General features: G+C 33.3%; 1 protein-coding gene across 1 annotated transcript; it reads right to left on the bottom strand.

The window, feature by feature from the left end:
- Nucleotides 1–5,062: 5,062 nt before the first annotated feature.
- LOC124371592 (DNA topoisomerase 1-like) lies at nucleotides 5,063–17,195 on the bottom strand. The gene is made up of 9 exons (XM_046829939.1): nucleotides 17,120–17,195; nucleotides 10,300–10,446; nucleotides 10,156–10,253; nucleotides 9,255–9,424; nucleotides 7,785–8,152; nucleotides 6,618–6,697; nucleotides 6,118–6,282; nucleotides 5,541–5,696; nucleotides 5,063–5,208 (listed from the first exon to the last, which is right to left on the bottom strand). Exons 1-9 carry the CDS (start codon nucleotides 17,193–17,195, stop codon nucleotides 5,089–5,091), a joined length of 1,380 nt encoding a protein of 459 aa, XP_046685895.1. The 3' UTR covers nucleotides 5,063–5,088.
- Between the last annotated feature and the right edge of the window lie 4,780 nt (nucleotides 17,196–21,975).

Raw genomic sequence — 21,975 nt, 5'->3', positions numbered from 1 at the left:
TTCAGGACAACACTGATATAACCACATCTATAGATCAGTTTATAATTTCAATTGAGCAATGAACGACATTAGAATTGTTTTTATATAATAAATTATTTGTAAGTTTACGTATTACACAGCGCTAGTTTTAAAACTGTCCATATCTGGTATTTGTTAAGTTTTGTAATAGTTTATATTGTCTGTTGCACAATTATTCAAGCTTAAGAAAACACTTGAAATAAATTGTTAAGTAGCTAAACATAGGCTGTGAGATAACCTGATATTCTAAATACTGAACTAAAGTATAATTCTGAAGCTTTAAATAACCTCTAGACTACTTGAAATGTATTCATTGCAGCAGCTTAGTTCTCATGTAAATATACGGAACTTGCGATTTGCTCTCTGGTTAAGTAAACAATTATGTAACTAAGAGCTGTCTGCCGTCTATCAGACTCAATACCAACTATTGCTAGGCTTTTCTTGATTGGTGTTGCTTTCAAGCATATTTATATTTCAACTATCGCAATAATATATAAATTTGTCAATCACCAGTTACAGAGCTGTTAGCCCATTAGTGTTAGACATTATTCTTGGAGTGTTTGCCAGAAATGCCAAATATAGGGTGTAAAAAGTCCCACACTGGCTTGATAACTCCCGAACGATTACAGGTAAAGCAATAAAAACTTGGTACATCATTACTGCACCTATAAATCTTTTTTGAAGTAACTACCATTTTTTGTCATGTCAAGGGAATGGCCCACAAGAAGTCAGAAGAAAATCTTAAATGAGAGAATAGGTCGAGTAGTACAGCAAATTATAGGTTTTCATTAGTAGCGATGATTTAATATTCTTGTTTTGGCTCAAGTTGTGAAAGTTAAACTTAGAAAATGAATACTGGACTTACGAAAAAGTTTGAATATCAATTACATAATATTACAAACTTGTAGTAGATACTATTGAAATCGGATTATTAATCAGATTGTATGTAGGAGAAATTAATTTACTCTTTCAGCCAATTATAAAAAGTGTTGGATTTTTTTATAAATCTACTTATTTATGTTAAGTTAGAATAAAGGAAGAAGTTTATATTTCAGTAACCTCGACGATTCCCTACTGACACTATATACAGAGAAACTGAAATATTTACCATAAGACAACTTTATGTCAAAAAATCTCCTACTTTATATTTACAAAGATTCCAGTAACCTCTTTTCTCCAGTTTCACATTCACATAATACCCGCTATTCCAATAGTACTGGAATTCGATCTTTTAGAGTGAATAAATCGATCTCGACTACTAATTGCTACTACATCTCCCAAATTTTATATTGAAATATTTCTTCAAATTTAAACAACACTAATATCGTTTTTGCGCCTTCAGTTTTTATTTAACAAAAACGCATAAATAACATAATTTTTCATTTAAGTGTATCGGAAGCCGAGTCACTGATAGCGACCAACTATGGATAGTTTTGACCCCTATGGACACACTCCATCACATTGCCTCAAGACGTACATTGGCATTGCTGCACATAGTAGGGATTGTGGTTCTCAATTAAACCGTACAATATACTTCAAACTCATTGTTGCAATTATTGTTTTTACTTGAGCAACTCGGGTCTACGCACAGGTCACATTGCCTCAAGACGTACATTGGCATTGCTGCACATAGTAGGGATTGTGGTTCTCAATTAAACCGTACAATATACTTCAAACTCATTGTTGCAATTATTGTTTTTACTTGAGCAACTCGGGTCTACGCACAGGTCACATTGCCTCAAGACGTACATTGGCATTGCTGCACATAGTAGGGATTGTGGTTCTCAATTAAACCGTACAATATACTTCAAACTCATTGTTGCAATAAAATTATTGTTTTTACTTGAGCAACTCGGGTCTATGCACAGGCCACATTGCCTCAAGACGTACATTGGCATTGCTGCACATAGTAGGGATTGTGGTTCTCAATTAAACCGTACAATATACTTCAAACTCATTGTTGCAATTATTGTTTTTACTTGAGCAACTCGGGTCTATGCACAGGCCACATTGCCTCAAGACGTACATTGGCATTGCTGCACATAGTAGGGATTGTGGTTCTCAATTAAACCGTACAATATACTTCAAACTCATTGTTGCAATTATTGTTTTTACTTGAGCAACTCGGGTCTACGCACAGGTCACATTGCCTCAAGACGTACATTGGCATTGCTGCACATAGTAGGGATTGTGGTTCTCAATTAAACCGTACAATATACTTCAAACTCATTGTTGCAATTATTGTTTTTACTTGAGCAACTCGGGTCTACGCACAGGTCACATTGCCTCAAGACGTACATTGGCATTGCTGCACATAGTAGGGATTGTGGTTCTCAATTAAACCGTACAATATACTTCAAACTCATTGTTGCAATAAATTATTGTTTTTACTTGAGCAACTCGGGTCTATGCACAGGCCACATTGCCTCAAGACGTACATTGGCATTGCTGCACATAGTAGGGATTGTGGTTCTCAATTAAACCGTACAATATACTTCAAACTCATTGTTGCAATTATTGTTTTTACTTGAGCAACTCGGGTCTACGCACAGGTCACATTGCCTCAAGACGTACATTGGCATTGCTGCACATAGTAGGGATTGTGGTTCTCAATTAAACCGTACAATATACTTCAAACTCATTGTTGCAATTATTGTTTTTACTTGAGCAACTCGGGTCTATGCACAGGTCACATTGCCTCAAGACGTACATTGGCATTGCTGCACATAGTAGGGATTGTGGTTCTCAATTAAACCGTACAATATACTTCAAACTCATTGTTGCAATTATTGTTTTTACTTGAGCAACTCGGGTCTACGCACAGGCCACATTACCTATGTAGACCCATTTCCTTAGAGCAACCTTTAGATTGATAATAATTATTACATGTACAATTTGTTCCTGTATATATTGTAAATGATGGAAATAAACTCATTCATTTATTCATTCATTAAATATTTTTTTTAACAGTAAACACAATAACATTTTATCACACGAATTAGTACAGAAATTTAGGTGTGATTTTGACATGTTCCCCTTAGTAAAATAACCAAATCATTATTAAATGCACTTTTCTTGCCAAGCAAAAATTACTAGCGCTGGTGAGAAAATCTACTCATAAAGTGCTATAAAGTAAGAGAAAAAGTAGCATAATTGTAAAATATATAACAACAAAGTGTCAGGCCTATCTGATTAAGTAGTTAGTCCACAGATATATGAAATTTGGGAAAAAAAAAAAAAAAAACGATACAATATTTACATTATAGTGTACAAAAAGTATAGTAATGTTTAAAGTAATTAAGCATATACGGACTTCTCTCCAACCGAATCCACCGAGATCCATATTTCGAGAGAGATTGGCACACCCACGAAGTCCGGCGATTGACTGCGACAACTCGTTGCCAGTGTGAAACCACCTTATGACAGTCACAGCGATGACGCATGTTAATTAATTTAATCGCAAGTTGTTGAGATTTTCACGGTTTGTACATTAAATTTACGGCCTATTTAAGGTCTTTTTCCACAGTGAATGAAATTCACGGTTTTCACGGTCAAGTGGGGATCTTGTTATTATTTACACTAAAATTTATTAAGGGGGCTGGGATGACCCTAAGGGTGAAAATTTTCAATTTTTGTTTTTTTGCATTTTTACATTCAGTGTATTTTCCTGTTTATTTCTATAAAAATTTATGATTATCTTAGTAATATAAAAAAAGTTATTGACACTTTAGTAATAACATGCATAAGCATTTTCATAAGCTTCTCCGCTACGCTAAGCAGAGTCTGACAATTCATCTCCAACATTTTAAAAATAGCAATAAACAGTCAACCCTGATGATCACACACACTTTGCCACAGTTGTTATGGATCAAAATAAATCAATATTCAGAGACCTCTTGAATCCCGAACTGTTGAAAAAGAGTCTCCATGGTGGCACCCAAAACCCTTGTGAGAGCCTGAACAGTGTAGTCTGGACCAGAATACCGAAATACAACTTTGTGATGAGATCTACCCTTGAATTTAATGTGTATGAAGGAATAGCTGGGAACATAAGATGTAGACTATTAGAAGGATTGGGAATAAATCCTGGAAGTAACTGTAAAAAAAGTCATGAAAGCTATTGATGAAAAACGAATTGCGGAAGCTGAAAAAGCGATGGAAGAAATCCAAGAAAAGTGTCGTTAGAAGCGGCAGTTGGCCAAAAGGAAGTTGGAGGATGATTATGAAGCACAGGAAGACCCAGATCAATCAGCTTATGGTGCAGGAATGTACTAAGGTAATGAAAACTGCTGCTTTCCATATTGTTACATTTTTAAATTGAGATTCCTGAAATAACGTGTTTTTTTTACTACTCATGTACCTTTTTCTCGAGAAACCATAGGAGATATCAATATAATTTTTTGTTTCTTTTGTTCCTATTAGTGTTTTGGACATTTTAAGTTGAGATTTTTCAAATTTATTTATATAGTAGGTTTTAAAAGTAAAAAAATATGTAAAATTTGAAGCATTTTCAAAAAAAATTATAAATAATTTTAAAAATAAATAAATATAACAACTTTTCTACTTAATTTGATTAGAATAGTACTATTTTAAAAATAAACCAAAGAGTAAGTCTATATCAATTATGGTTATTGAGAAACAGGTACATAAACTTAACAAATTTAACATTGTAAGTATAGGGATATCCCAGTCCCCTTAATATCAAAAGTTTTACAGTATAATATATCCACTATCTGTTTACAGATGAAACAGTAAAGATATATTTGCTGTCTTGACTTTATAACAAAATTATAGATTTCGCTGGGGCTGCGGCTGTCAGATTTAAACACAACATGGGCTCGGCAGTACAAGATTTGTTAAAACGTAAACAGTCTGCATGAATATTTACTTTTTACTTTGATACTGTATAAAATAATGAAACAATGTAGAAATCTACATGAACCCAAACAAAAAGCCTAGACCCAACCTAGATTTTACGAAAGTCTGGTAGAGAGAAAACAGTCGACAAGAAAATTAATTTCTAGCATTGTTTCTGTAAAATAAAACTAAAAGTTTTCTCTAAATTGTCACTTACCATTTCCAAACTTCTTGTTCTTCCTCATCCTTCTTTTTCTTTCTAGGACTCTCTGTAGTACCTTCCTGCTTCACCTTTCCACTCTTCTTTTCCTTCTTTATCTGTTTTTTCTTGGCCTGAAAGAAAAACAATAAATACCACTTAACAAACACCATATTTATTATTTAAACAACTGATATTTTTTAAAGACAAATGTACATGTAAAATATAAAATAACTGGAATTCTAAGCATGCTTTAATTTGACATATCTAAAGCTGCATACACAATAATTTTAACGTATTGTAAAATTAGTGTAATTTATTATTTTCTTTCTTGGTTGATATTATTACATTTCTGAAGGAAAACATTACAAATTTAATTTCTATAAGTAATAGTAGTGACCATTATTTAAATAAATGATTTATTTCCTACATAAAGCATACATTGAACATTTAGTTTTAAACTTACTGGTTTAAAATCTTCTTCATCATCGTAGTCACTATCGGCTTTTTTCCGCTTTTTTTTTTCGCACTCTCTTTCTTTGGTTTTTTTTCTAGCCATGAGAGGAACATCATCTTCATCCTCCGATTCCACTTCCTTCTTCATTTTGGCCATACGGGCAGCCTGCAACAATAAACATTGTCTGGTAAAGTGCATATAATATAATGGTACGGTCGAATCCTTTGCATTTTAACTTTTATCACCTACACCATACACAAAATTGTGGGCCTCAACTCATCAAAGAGCAACAAAGTATTTTAAGAATAATGAATTGAAAACTATCAAAGCAGCTATTTTTACAAACTGAAATCATGTTCCAAAAAACTACTTGAAAGTAGTTGTAGTAGTATTTGAAAATTTTAATTACTGAGATTCCTTTGATTTTTTTAATTTGTTAAAGTTTTAGTTTATTCTATTTTATATACAGTTGTAGCTAAAGTGGCCAACTTGAACATTGAACAGAAGGTGTACTCAGTGGCTGATCTGAAAGTTTTACACACGAAGCCTGAGAAGTAATACTGACATTATAACATTAAAAGCTCACCATAGGCAAGTCGTCGTCCTCATCATCCTCCTCCTCCTCTTTGATCTGTGACCTGTCACCGGACATATCCATGGTACTCTCGGTGTAATCCATCTTGCTTTCGTCATCCGTCGGCTCCTCCTTGATCATCAACTTTCCGTCATCATCGTCATCCATCGAGTCATCCTAGAACAGACAATGGACATCGTAGAGGGCAAACATTAAAAAAATAGTTTCTTGTTGGAATCAATTTGATTAACGGGTAACTTGGTTAATTAAGTTCATCTGTATCTGTCTTTGTTATTATGGATATTTTACAAATGAAAGAAAACTCATAAGGCACAAAGATAAATATCTATTAATAGTTGGAACGCTTAACATGTGGACCTGTAAGGACATGGTATTGAATGCTTACTTGAATCCGCTGTTCCTCTGTCAATAAATCACAGCTTCTGCATAACAACTAAAACTAATACGGAGTTTCTCTCGCACTCACAGTTTTATTTAACTACAGGACTTACCCTTAAAGAAGTTTGAAGTGAGAAATCTTCATCCCTTTCTTGCTTTATTTCCATCGATTCATTTTTAAATTGTGGGGATTCTGAAAATACAAAGCAATATATACATTTATACTATTTTATCATTTCCATACTCTTTATGTTAAATACAATACAAAATTATAATTGTTATATGTAAAGTCAATACAATTTGAAAGCTATGATCATTATTTTAGTGAGCTAAATAAATTTCAACAACACCTTGTTTTTATTAAATAATTGTCTGTGGTACCTGCAAATCCTATACAGGCAATTGTCACATTCACGTTTATTCTTTGCTATTTTCTCTTGCTTCTACTGTTACACTGTTTAATAGTTTACGATACGATTTAAGATTCCTTGTCTAAGCAATACTGGACTCAGACTCTTGTATATTCAAGATTTTTTACTCTGTGTATATTCATGTAACTTGTGACAGATGTATTTAACGCATTCACAACAACATGTACCCTACGCAATCTTTCACAAGTGCTGTTGTGTAGCCGTTCGGGTATCTTAAAGCACGAGGTACACATTGCTATGCATTTCCTTATTGCGTTTTTTTTATTGTTTGTCTGTCTTGGTGGTTTGTTAAATTTGGCCCCTGTTATATTTAAATCTAGAAACCGGATTGAATTTACTGTCAAATGGCCCCCTTAAAATTTTATTTTCCTAAACTAGAAACTTAAAATTTTTTAAGAAAACAAAATATAATTTTATATTACAATAATTATTAAAAATACCCTTGAAAAATGTTTGAAAATGGTCTAAGAATAAGAAGTGGAATGACTGCCAAGAGAAGGGTTAGCTGGCCATGGTAGCATAATAAATACCTGTAACATGCTGTGCTGAACCTGTAAACTTAATGTTGGCAATAACTTGATTAGGTTGTTAAAATAATTGAAACTTGTTAATTTTCAAATGAAATGATGCACAAATTGTTTATGTCAACATGAGTGTAAATAATTCTGTACACAACATCTGGTTTCAACATATGTTTGGAAAGTAACAGTTTTCACTCTTTTTTTAAAATTTTAATTCATTTAACCAATAAAATATTATGTTCCCTCATTAAGCATTTAGTATTTTGCATATTGAACAATTCACAAGTAGCCTACATACTAATTGGTTTGATAGAAAATACCCACTTACCTAACAGCTCTTCCTTCTTGATTATTTTCTCCTTTTCTCTTTCTTTATCTCTAGATTTATCTTTTTCTCTATGTTTATCCTTCTTCTCCGAACTATGTCTATCCTTCTCCTTGCTAGAACTGGAACTATGCCTATCTTTGTCTGATTTATGCTTGTCAGAACTGTGTCTCTCCTTGTCTTTGCTGGAACCTGAACTGTGTTTCTCACTTGAGCTATGCTTTTCACTAGAACTGTGTTTTTCTTTACTGCGCTCTTTATCCTTATCACGGCTCTTTTCCTTATCCTTTTCTCGATCTTTATCTCTATGTTCCTTATCTTTAGATGAACTACTAGAACTGGGTTTTGAGCTAGAAGAACTGCTATGTTTGCTGAAAAAAAAAAAAAAATACTTCATAATACTTCTGGATTATCAATTCTTTTAAGCTAATGTTATCATAGTTCTTATCTCAACTGCAGCTTTTTTGGGATAGAAAAATGTTTTTAATATGAACAATTTTTAACATTTAAATGTAAGCATACTACTTAATCATGTTGGTAAAATATTGATAGCTCTTCATAAAATTTTAATTGAGACATATTATAAATTTTTCATAAAAAAGTTAAATATTTTATGTTTAAACATTTGTCATATGACAAAAAACTCATAATCTAATGTTTAAATAAAATATGCTATGCAATAGGAATTCTTCTGATACCCGTATAGTATGGATGCCCACTTTTATTAGGTTTACTAGCCACATGATTATACAATACACTTGATACTTTGTTATGTTCATTGATAATATGGTATCAGGATCTTTAGCTACTTACGTTAATTGCTAGACAAATGATTTGTTACACAATGACTAATGTCTGAATACCTTCAAAGTAAATAACCCTTACTACTTCAGGGTACTACTAACAGAGTTCAGGAAATTCTTTCCTTACAAAAGAAAGTCATAAGATAATAAATAAATTTAACAATTCTGAAACACTGTAAACCAATCTTTAATAAGCTAAAAATAAAAGCAATAACTAATCTTTATTTATTTGATATAGTTAATTATGATTTTAATAATATTTAAATTGTAACACAAGATAAAAAAATCAAGCAGTCTTCAGTTATAGTATATTGAGAATATCATTCAATAATTATTCAGTTATGTGCTTAAGCATTTGCAATAGTCTTTTACCAATTATAACTAAGTACACTAATAAAATATTTTTTTACTGGATTTTACTCCTGTTTTATTTGTTATAACCTACTGACCTGGCACATACGCTATATTCTGACATGGTCAATACTGGTCTTGTGAAATGACAATAAATCAATTGAGTGATTATTACCTGGAACTGGAACTCTTGTGTTCCTTATCTTTACTAGACGAGCTGCTACTTTTATGTTCCTACTGACCTGGCACATATGCTATATTCTGACATGGTCAATACTGGTCTTGTGAAATGACAATAAATCAATTGAGTGATTATTACCTGGAACTGGAACTCTTGTGTTCCTTATCTTTACTAGACGAGCTGCTACTTTTATGCTCCTTGTCTTTTCTCTCCTTGTCATCATGATGCTTACTCTTTTCTCTGTCTTTCCTTTCTTTGTCCCTATCTTTGTCCTTAGAACTGCTACTACTACTACTATTATGTTTGTCCTGAAAATAATAACATATACTGTAAATTAAGTACGATATTTTTATAAACACTGCCTTCTGTCATTGGTCACTATCAGGAGGAATGATGAGTTATGTTAGGCTAGGAGCTAGGTTAGACTAAGTTGGCTAGGAGCTAGTCCTGGCTAAAAGGAATGAACTGAGGCAGTGGATTGGGATACAGGTCCATTTCAATTGCCACTGGGGGTTAAAGATCAAAGACTCATCTTAAATTTTAAACACTGTCTTAAATTCAAATTAATTTCTATTACCTTCTTCTGAAAAGTATATAATATGAAAATGTATTTGAAATATTCTACTTAAAGAATTATACATTTGTCAAATAACGTTTACTGTAGCCAAGTGGTAAGACTGCAGGTTTCTAACTGTGTAATCATGGATTTGAGGACAAAAAAATTAAAAAACGGGTTTAAACAGTTTTTGTTGTTAAACATTTAAATGTAATCAATTAATCACTGGCTCAGAAAAACTCCACAAAATAACATGATTGGACATTGGTTTAGTCTTTTTACATCTGCTCAAAGTTACAATATTCTCACTCTAAATATTTAACCTTGATAAATACCAATGACTGATAATCCAAGGTTAACTGTGAATTCAATTCTGTCAATAAGGATTAAAGAAATTACCACTTGATAAAACTACATACTATTCTTGACTTATGAATCTCTAAATACAAAGTTTTCAACATTAAAAATACTAAGTGTACTTACTTTGCTAGAAGAACTAGAACTATGTTTTCGACTTATCACGCTCCTTGTCTCTTTCTTTGTCCTTTTCTCTATGCTTGTCCTTTTCACGATCACGGTCCCTGTCTTTGTGGTCTTTATGCTTATCTCTATGTTTATCCTTATCACCATCTTTGCTTCTGTGTTTGTCCCGATCACTCTCTTTATCTCTGTGCTTCTCCTTATCACGATCTTTATCGTGGTGCTTGTCTTTGTCTTTCTTCTCTTTGTCATAACCATTGGAAAGCCCATTCACCATGGAATGTTTAATATCAGCTGAAAAAATATAAAACAACAATTTAATATATAACTCTCTCTGTTCAAGTTAAGCTCACAGCTCAGCATTCAAAGTGGAACACTAATGTTTCAGCAGTACCTCTGTCTTTGTCCTGCAATGCAAAATCGATCTTGGTCAGTGAAGATTTCTTTTCATTGTATTCTATTACAGTGATTTACTAAAATCTATTCACTGATGTTTAGTGTTATGGAAATGATATTAGACATATGGAATTATTTTATGAACTTGTAAACTAAAAAAGTGTTCACAATAGACTTAGTGAAGAAAAATTGAAGGGAGTAGACGATACTGCAATAACAAATTCCTAGGTCATTCAGAAAATCAATCATAAAATTAAAAACTTAACCTAAATTTATAAAAAGTTGCAAGAACTTATACTCTTTAACAATAAAAGGTTGGGTGACTGATATTATACATTCTTTTATTATCTTCCAACATTATAAGATATCAAGTCCTAAACATTGTAACATATAGACGGGCCAAGGGATCTGTGAGTGCAGACCGGCCGGCTGACTGGTGGGTGGGGGAGAGGGGGTATTCCAAGAACATCGGGCTTATCCTTATATATCAATTCTTCAGTGTTTTCCAAGACCCACTTTCAAATAAACTTCAAGAAACTATTCACTTGGGTGGAAAGAAGAGTAGTTTAAAAGTTTTTTTTAAATCTTGGATGGCAGTAGAGAAAAACGAAATAATTTAAAAGTTGTTATAGGAAAACCAGAAATATGTGATAGGAATTGCTTCTTTCTTTAACCTAAATTAAGCGGAATTAAGTGTTTCCTAGCCGAAGGCCGACCAATTATCTATATAGACACAAAGTTCATTCATTCTACCGATCTTAAACCCCAATCCTGGTTACATTAAAATAATAATATACACATGATCATATAAAATTTAGGTAGTACAATGAATCATCCAGTAATTGACATAAAAACTAGATTATTAAAATTCTAAATTACATATTTTGAAGATATTTTTTAAACAGAGTAAAAGCATTTATCATGAGATATTAAAAATTTTTTTTAAGTTTCAAATTCTGTAATGACTCAAAAAGCTCAGGCAGCTTGTTATATAGCCTCATTGCAGCATATTGGGGAATTTCCTCAAATTGTCCAGTTCTGTGATTTGGATATTGTAAAGTTAGTATGTGTATTATAACTGTGAAAGTGATTTTGCTGTCTGTAAAATGGTGGATGTTTTTCTCATGAACAGAAGTGGCTGGAAAATATAAAGGGATGGAACTGCCAAAATGATTAAATTTTAGTTAAAAGGTTTACATGGTGTTGTGAGGTTTTTTTTTAAACCATGGCTCAGATTATTTTTTTTGCAATACAAACACTGACATTCCACTAAATCACCCCAGAATATTATGCCTTAAGTTATTCTAAAATAGACAACATTCTTAGAATGGTATATTACGCTTATAATGTCAATTGATTGAGAGAGAGAGAGAGAGCGAGATCATATATATAACAATTTAATCTTAAACGCTCAAAAAACTAATTACATGTTGTTTACAACAAAACAAAATAGGAAAGATAGCCAAGTCCAAATTCATATTAATACTGAGGTCATATCCCAAGTTCCTAAAAACCAAATTCCTAGGTATTTACATTGATAGCCATCTGAGTTGGGATCAGCATATTGACCATGTCTTAACTAAAATTAATTCTGGAATTTATGCTCTAAAAAGGTTGTCTAACTTATGTAATCTAACTGTATTAAAAAGTGTATTTCATGCTCACGTTCAATCGCATGTATCTTACGGAAATATGTGTGTATGGAGGTACATCCAACCAAAATCTCCATAAAATTTTAATTTGCCAAAAAAGAGCTGTAAGAGCAATGTTAAATTTACATAATGATGACTCGGTACGACAACATTTCATTGATTTAAAAATTTTAACAGTTCATAGCCTGTATATTTTAGAATGTATTATTTATGTCAAAATTAATTTAGGAAAATTTTTAACACACAATGATATTCACCATTACGACACACGTAATAAAAATAAAATAGTTTTGGATAATCATAATTTAGAATTGTTTAAGAAGAAAACCACATATAATGGTGTAAAGTTTTTAAATCTTATTCCCAAAAGAAATTGGCAAAATAAATGATCAGAAAAAATTCAGGTTATTGCTAAAGAATTTCATGCTTAAAAATGCTTTTTATACATTTGACGAATTTTATAGCCTAAGAAACAACATGCAACTTAATTGAAATTTTAAAAATGTTTTCGACAAGGTATTAAAGCACAGATTTAGACATTTAACTATAAGGTTTTAGATAAAAATTATATCTGGAACATACTTAGATATAGTCCTGATGAATTGTGACACTATTTTTATTGTATTTCAATGTACAAATATGAATAAAGATTATTTGAATTTAATTGAATTGAATTGAATATCAAATAGGTTTTACTTAGTGTTTTATTTAGATTTGAAATACGCTCATGCCATGTTAATTTACAGTCCGCATTTAGACCCAAAAAACTTTGTAGAAGATGATCCAAATATTGCTCAATATAAATTCAAAAAACCATCTACTATGCCCACATACATTCTCAAATACACTTTGGTGTTGCGTTGTATGGGGCCGCTAATAATAAAAATCTGTAAAGCATTCTGCAACTTAAAAAAAAGGCAATTAGGAATAATACTAAATTTAAAGGGCCGGGATTCTGTGAAAGATTCATTTTTATAAATTGGGAATTTTAACTGTTTATGGAATGTGTATACTTCCAGTAACAGTAATGATAGTCAGATCAAATGTTTACAAATTACCTTGATTAGGGTCTATTCACGACTATTTTACTCCAATTAGAAACCAATTGGCGGTACATAAACACTCGTTGGAATTTCATTATAAGAAACCAAGCTCGACAGGAATTAAGTTTATAAATAAAATTCCAAAAGACTTACTCAGTATAGAAAATAATTTATTGTTCTAAAAACACCTTAAAATATTTTTAACCAATAAAGTTTTATATTCATTAGAAGAATTTATGGAAATATAAAAATATTTTGAATAAAATATGACTGATGCCGTTCTTTATTTGTATAATTTTAAATGTAGTAATTGTACAAATTATATGAATAAAGTTGTTTTGAATTTGAATCGCTATAAAGTATTATTTAGATAGTCACTATTAATGCAGTTTTCGAGTGGAAATTCATTACTTGCCTCAACCCTCCTTCCAACCAACATTAAATATCACAAGAGAAGACACACATGAGATTTTGATACAAGTTGTCTGAATGGATTATCCAAGTTAGAGAAACAATATTGATATTCATCCAACACATTTTTTATGTGGAAATCAACACAAGCAAAAAGTACTTCCATCACTATAACAGAACTAAACGAACCATGAAAGATGGATAAAAAATGTAAATATCAAATTTTTCAGACACTGTTGGAAGTGGTATCTTAGAGAACACTTCTTCAAAATCGAAACTTTGTTTATTATTTATTTATTGTTGATAATACTCATGCTATATGACGTATCCTACATGTAATTTTACAATTTCTACAAGCCTACATATCTTTTTCCAACTTTAATATTTATGCAACATTTATTCAAAAAGTATATTTTGTTTTGTCTATTGTCTCATGATTAGCTCTAAAATTTACTTAGTATTAATTTATGACATTTTTAAACCTCCTGAACAGGAAATTTCATAACCATTGACTTTAAAAAGTCACCTTTTCATTAACTTACATTCCAGCCACCAGTGTTTTGTGTTAAAAGTTATACAGTTTCAAATGATGAATTCTGCACTTTCCTTTTGGCTAGTTATTGCACATATTGTTTTGGTTGACCACTAAAAACCAAGACTTCTTACTCACCACACAACCTCAACTGCTATTTCAGTCAGCTATGTTTTAATTTAGTGTTACTTATAGTTTTATCTAAAATGTATGGTGCCTTCTAGTAATACAATCTGTTTCTTATAAATTGATAACAGAGAAAATTCAAATTCTTATTATTTCATTCAAATAATTTGGATATTGTCTAAAAAGATGTTAACGATTTGTGGCTTTTTAGTTATTAGGTGTCAATACATTATTCCCATCCTCAGTTCCTATTCAATTTATTCTTCCTAGATGGTTCGGTGTACTCTAAAGGCTTTGATTTATTATCTCGACTGCGGGGAGATAACTAACCAATGGGTTTGACTCACTATAGTAGCTGCCAGAGGAGCTTTCTATAAACCTGATCTGTTGATCTGGAAGACTTATGTAGCTAAAAGCCAGCTTTCTATGTTATTAGTTAAACTATGTTATTTAGTTATTATCACATCTGTAGAACACTTTTACGCAATCGCTATGAGTGTAATATTACGTCAAAGACCTTGAAGGAGTTAATCTGGCAAGAGCTTTGTGCAGTCTAGCTGGATGTGGAGAGTATCATGGCATTGAAAGAGAACTACTAGACTGCTGGTGAGGATATCCTCAAGCACAATATGTGAGCTGTCTATATTCAAAGTAGGCTATATATTCTCTGGATTACTACTTTCAATATTATGATGTATAGAAAAATTTGATATTCTAATGTCTTTCATAAATGTTTCAGAGTCTGTCTGGTTCGTATTGAGAATATGACATGTTATTCATAATTAAAGAGTGAATCTCATTTGTTCGCCGACCTTCTTAAGCAGGTTAACTTTCTGATTATTGATGATTCTCAATAACTTTTTCCTAGTAGGGCCTACTACGTGATTTTACTTGTCTTTTTTCCATATTTGCATTAGCTTAATCAGGGAGGTTCTGGAATGAAATTCCTCATCAAAAAAAAAAAAAAAAAATAAAATAAACAAAACAAAAAAACACAGTAAAGCTATAACTTTTAGGAACTCTACTAAAGAAGGGACTCTACAGGTACTTCTAAAATCATGTTATTGTCTGTCTGCCCATTGATAACTTGATAGAAAGGACCTAGAGGCTTAAAACTTGGTACAGTAGTTAAAAAATGTGATACATTTAAAAGGATTAACCCTCTAAGTGGCAAGCGACGTCTGAGACGTTCTATTTACGCCGCCGTGACGTGGCAAGCGACAGCGACGTCTTAGAAGTCGCTTCACATTACCGCTTATTGCTAGGCAAACCGATAATTATTTTTACGCCTAGTTTGCACAGTTGCATTCACCACTAAATTTCAAATACATTTCATATAGTATCATCAACATCACGATGAAATAATCAATGGTACTAACTGAAATAATCCTAAGTTTTCTCCCGCGGTCCTGTGGCAAAACTAGCTGAGTAGGCCTACGTGACTGTTTCGTTTCTCTTGGCTTGTACATATAGCTATATATTTTCTTTATTATTATAACATTGTCTATCTTTTTGGTTTGTAATAAATTTGGCATTGTTTTTACGATCTTGTGTTTAGTTTGTTTATTCACTGTTTCCTGGTACCAAATTTCATTTTCAAGTTTGATCACAAACAAAAAAACTAAAAATAATAATTTACTGTAATAAACTGATCTGGTAGATCTGTAGAAAAACTCTTTCTCTTCAAAGTAAAATATAGTATGCAAAGATTCTACAGCATTTAGGTTGTTTTTTACCAGTTTCAACAAAATAACTTTTTTTGCTATTTTGCAAAAATTTTTTTTAATTTTTTAAATTTTTAACTTTATTTTTTTATAATTTTCAAACTTTTTCCTTTGTTATTTGTAGAATAATTATTTGTTTCTACCTTTTGTATATAATGGATTTTATGTAACTATGTGTTTGTTATTTTTTACAAAGTGTCAAAAGTTACAACTTTTAGTTTGGTCAATCAAAATCTTTTGGTTTTTCACATGATAAGTCCAATTCAGGTTTCAAGAAATCATTTTATTTTGTCATAATATGAAAAATTCAACTCTTTCCGAAGAATTCAGTATGCAACATGACTAGGTTTAGAGTAAAAAATATATTTTTTGGTGAATTTTTAAAAAATACTCTGGAAAGTGGGCCAAAAAGAGCTTGCCACTGAGGAAGTTTAGCATTGCCACTTCTAGGGTTTAAAATCAAGATCATTGTCTTACAATTACACAATTTGATAAACAACTACTTGAGAGAGAGCCTTTCCAAACCCCTTCCACCCCCTTCCAACCCCCTTCCAAACGGATGAGAGACACGTTCCTTCGGGGCTCAGGAAAACTTTATCCACACTGGGAGCGAAGACGACAAGAAGACTGCTAGCCAACTCAAGAAGACCTACGACTTGAAATTAAGAAAACTAAGGCAGGAGGCAACAGCCAACTTTATAACCCAGTCCAATTGCAAAATCCAAAGCAATATGGAGGGTTATAAACAGTGAGAGGAAGTATAAAAAACCATAGTACCAATGATATAGAGTATGTGATGCTAGATGACGGCCAAAGGCGTGGACGATCCATTGGAGGTCGCAAATACCTTTTAATGCATTCTTCACGTCCATTGCTGAAGTAACTTTAAAAAATAACCAGGAAAAATCAGAAAAACATATTCTAGCCCCTAAGTTAAACATTGCATATCCTCTTACGGCATTGACACCCACGACAGAGAAAGAACTTGCCGAGATTATCACTACAATGAGGAGCAAGCCCTCATCAGGACTAGATGGATTCTCCTTCCAATATTGTAAAGAATTGTCTGCAAGAGCTACTGACCCCCTTTCTTCACATCGTCAATCTCAGTCTTTCCTGTGGCTTCCTTTCCCAGTGGACTGAAGATTACTAAGGTCATACCACTGCACAAAAATGGAAACAAACATGAGCTTGGAAACTTTAGACCGATTTCCCTGGTCTCCACGTTTTCAAAGATAATAGAAAAAGTGGTCCTAGTCCGAGTTGAGGATCATCTGAACAAGAACGACATTCACCTTGAAAATCAACATGGCTTCCTCAAGAAAAAATCAACGTCGACAGCTTTGGTGGACTTAGTGGAGGATTTCCATGAACACCTGGAGGATAGTGAAAACATTCATTGGTCTTTATCTCGACCTTAGCAAGGCCTTTGATTGCCCTCGGTCATGACGTAATCCTCAGCAAGCTTGAAGCAATTGGATTCCATAGTCGGGCTTTGGCTTGGTTTGAGAGCTACCTGAAAGGTCGTAAACAACTTGTTGAACTGAAGAGAAAGTCAAACGGAGGTTGTGCAAATATCAGGTCGTCCATGCTACCTCCCGTCTGCCGAGGTGTCCCCCAGGGCTCGGTGTTGGGTCCCGTATTATTTATAACTTTTTACACTGGATCTTCCCATATACACTCAGAATTTCAGCAAGGCAATTATGTATGCGGATGACACTGTCTTGGTAACATCCTGCAAAACTGTTTGAAGACCTTGAAATAAAATCATTTTATTTCCCTCAACCTAGCCATCGAGTACTGTTCGGGGTAACGACTTGGTTTTCAACGAAAGCAAAACTAAACAGCTGATAATGGGTAAAGATAAGGACGACATATCAGGCCTCCCAAACATCCTCTCCGTTGATAATTTTAAAGCATCTTGGAATCATATTAGATGCCAACCTTAAAGTGGGACGGACACATTGACGCCCTGTGCAAGAGATTGAGCAGTGGTATTTACGCTTTAAAGGCGCATTAAGGCCACCGGCACAACTGAAGCGGTTTAAAATGACCTATTCCGCTCTCATAGACAGCCACATACGCTATGGTATAGTGCTTTGGGGGGGCACCGCTCAAAAAAAATCTGAATCGTGTCCTAGTCTTGCAGAAAAAGGCTGTAAGGATGATGGCTGGTTTGGAGTGGAGGGTCAGCTGCAGACCTGCTTTTCTTGAGTGGAGAATTTTAACAGTGGTTTAATATTTACGTCCTGGAAGTCATAATAATGGCCTGTAAAATGAGTCCACCACGGAATAGAGATGTACACCAACACTTCACACGCCATGCCAGTGATTTTCAACCTGCCATCTCATCATAGCAGAAGATACGAGGGAAAGCCCTTCCTACATAGGAGCCAAGCTATACAACTGTTTACCTGAAGAGATCAAGAGGTCCAGTCCAGAGAAGCTGAAGAGAGTACTCCAATCGATGGCTTCAGCTGCACCCGTTCTAACTCTGTGGAAGAATTTCTGAACTGGCGTACTTAGTGAAAAAAAAAAATGTAATTTGATATGGGGAAATTATATTGTAAATTATTGACACTATTTCAATCTTTAAGATTGTAAATAAAGTTAATTCTCTCTCTCTCTTCCTCTGTATCTCCTGCTGTATAAACATCCTTCAAAATAAATCCTAGATCCACTACTGACAGTGAACATGATTTAAGTTTTGAAACACTTTCAAACTAATAAATTTTCATATTAGGTTGGATTTTTAGATGTTTTAAAAATTCTTAACCATATAAAAAAGATTTAAATTAATACAAATTAGCCAATAGTTGACCTAAAAATTGAGTATAGTGTCGTTACTTTCAACTTTTAAGGGTCGTTTATGACATGACAAATCAGTATTAAACTTATTTTAAATAAAAAGAAATTTTGAGATAAACACTGTTTAGGTAGGCCATATATTATACACAATAAAAGAGAAAAAATTTCTGTGTACCTAAATCGTATTTTAATTCCTTTTTCCAAGAAATCACACGAAAAAAAGCTTTTAATTTTCAATGAAGCATGCATGTAAGAAGACGGAGACTGGCTGCTCACAACAATGAAGCATGCATGTAAGAAGACCGAGATTGGCTGCTCACAACAATGAAACATACATGTAAGATGACGGAGACTGGCTGCTCACAACAATGAAAACATACATGTAAGATGACGGAGACTGGCTGCCCACAACAATGAAACATACATGTAAGATGACTGAGACTGGCTTGCTCACAACAATGAAGCATGCATGTAAGAAGACAGAGACTGGCTGCTCACAACAATGAAGCATGCATGTAAGAAGACAGAGACTGGCTGCTCACAACAATGAAACATACATGTAACATGACTGAGATTGGCTGCTCACAACAATGAAACTTACATGTAAGATGACGGAGACTGGCTGCTCACAACAATGAAACATACATGTAAGATGACGGAGACTGGCTGCTCACAACAATGAAACATACATGTAAGATGACGGAGACTGGCTGCTCACAACAATGAAACATACATGTAAGATGACGGAGACTGGCTGCTCACAACAATGAAAACATACATGTAAGATGACGGAGACTGGCTGCTCACAACAATGAAACATACATGTAAGATGACGGAGACTGGCTGCTCACAACAATGGAAACATACATGTAAGATGACGGAGACTGGCTGCTCACAACAATGAAACATACATGTAAGATGACGGAGACTGGCTGCTCACAACAATGAAACATACATGTAAGATGACGGAGACTGGCCTGCTCACAACCAATGAAAACATACATGTAAGATGACGGAGACTGGCTGCCCACAAACAATGAAAACATACATGTAAGATGACTGAGACTGGCTGCTCACAACAATGAAAGCATGCATGTAAGAAGACAGAGATTGGCTGCTCACAACAATGAAGCATGCATGTTAGAAGACAGAGACTGGCTGCTCCACAACAATGAAACATACATGTAAGATGACGGAGACTGGCTGCCCACAACAATGAAACATACATGTAAGATGACTGAGACTGGCTGCTCACAACAATGAAAGCATGCATGTAAGAAGACAGAGACTGGCTGCTCACAACAATGAAGCATGCATGTAAAAAGACAGAGACTGGCTGCTCACAACAATGAAGCATGCATGTAAGAAGACCGAGACTGGCTGCTCACAACAATGAAACATACATGTAAGATGACTGAGATTGGCTGCTCACAACAATATGAAACATACATGTAAGATGACTGAGATTGGCTCTTCACAATAATTGAAGCGTACATAAGTACAAAGTACGTAAGAAAAAACAACACTTTGATGAAAGAAAATTCTATCTTCTCAGGTCCATAATTTTTGGAAAAACACTCCATAAATGTTTCGAGATGAAATATTTTGTAACAGACTGACACATCTTTCCATCCTGCCTCATGGTCATTATTACTTTTATCATTTATATAAAATGTCATGCCTGATCTCCTTAATGATTTCATTTCCCTGACCTTGGTTTAAACTTAAGGAGAAAATGTGATCTTGGCACGAGAGTGCACCCAGCACGTTTAGCCCGGGAGTCCATAACTACCTTATTGGTTGCAGTACGTTAATACACTAGCCAGTAATGTTTCCTGACTACAAATCATTTCTTATTGTGTAGGCCCAAACATAGAAAAATTGATTGGTTGGATTGTTGCAGCTTAATAAAAACATTCGAGACAGCTCTATGTTCTGACGATAGAAAAATTTTAATGATTGTCGAGCAATGTAGACCATCTTTTTGTGATGCAAACCCCGCTGCATTTTTTCATACCAAAAATGTAGTTATTTTTGAGTTTATTATTTGAATATTTTTAATTGTTTATTAAATATCCTTGAGATATGAAATTTACATGCCGAACAAATAATTTAACTGAACTACCTATTAAGTTACCGTGTGAAAATAAATGGTTCTTTCAGTGGCGATCTTAAGAGTATTCTGTTTTCTACGTTATTAAGCACATTCAACACATGGATTCCTACTTTAGAAACGATACTCAGTGTAGTGTTTACATCACAATAAAAATGTTCACTTTATTCTGAAACAGCCTGTAAATAAAGAAGAATCCTTTAATCATTCTATTTTAAATCAACCTATGAAAAGATAATTTTGGATCTTGACCTATCAGATATTTTGTATGATGATTTTTGCATGGGAAATATGTGATAACCTAACCCCTCAAAGACTAGTTTAAATGCTTGGCAAAAATTTTTACATTTTTGCTGCCTCTTGGATTTTTTGAAGTTACAGGCTTTTTTTTTTTTGTTTTTTTTTTTTTTTTTTTTTTGCTTTTTTTGTTTTAAAAAGCCACCTGCTAAAAAAGCCACAATAAAAATGTGGTCTTTTTTGTACAAGTGATCCAGTCTTCAGGTCCGGTTTTTCTTTGGTGTCTTGTTTTTATTTATTTTCTAATCACCATCAACTAAAACAACACACGGTCTACAACGATGGTGAACCCCTATCGGGTACACGTGATCTTTTCCATAACTTCTGTTGGTTGTAACGGATGGGGTACAGACCTTGCTATGCACTTCTTTTATTAATTGGCGTTATTATCTTACGTTGTCTATGGTATGGTTCCTTTGTTTTAAATATGATTATGACGCTTACAATAAAAATACCTTAGACTTGGTCATGTACCTTACTTAGGTCCACACTCGATTGCTGATAAACTTTTTAAGGTAAATGAAAAATTTTTTTGGTACAAATAAAGCAATTGAAATTACATTTTTTTCGTGCAAAATTTAGTGAAGCCTATATTACATTTCTTGTTATTACTTTGACGTTTTAAATTTAAAAAAAAACAATTAAGGGTTTTTTGCCATGTATTATCAAAAAATTTGAGTTCAACAAATTAAAAGAAAGTCCGGGAAATATACCGTTGTCG

The sequence above is a fragment of the Homalodisca vitripennis genome, unplaced genomic scaffold (assembly GCF_021130785.1).
Source record: "Homalodisca vitripennis isolate AUS2020 unplaced genomic scaffold, UT_GWSS_2.1 ScUCBcl_1696;HRSCAF=5643, whole genome shotgun sequence".
Classification (NCBI taxonomy): domain Eukaryota; kingdom Metazoa; phylum Arthropoda; class Insecta; order Hemiptera; family Cicadellidae; genus Homalodisca; species Homalodisca vitripennis.
This window is presented reverse-complemented; position numbering and strand designations above follow the sequence as displayed.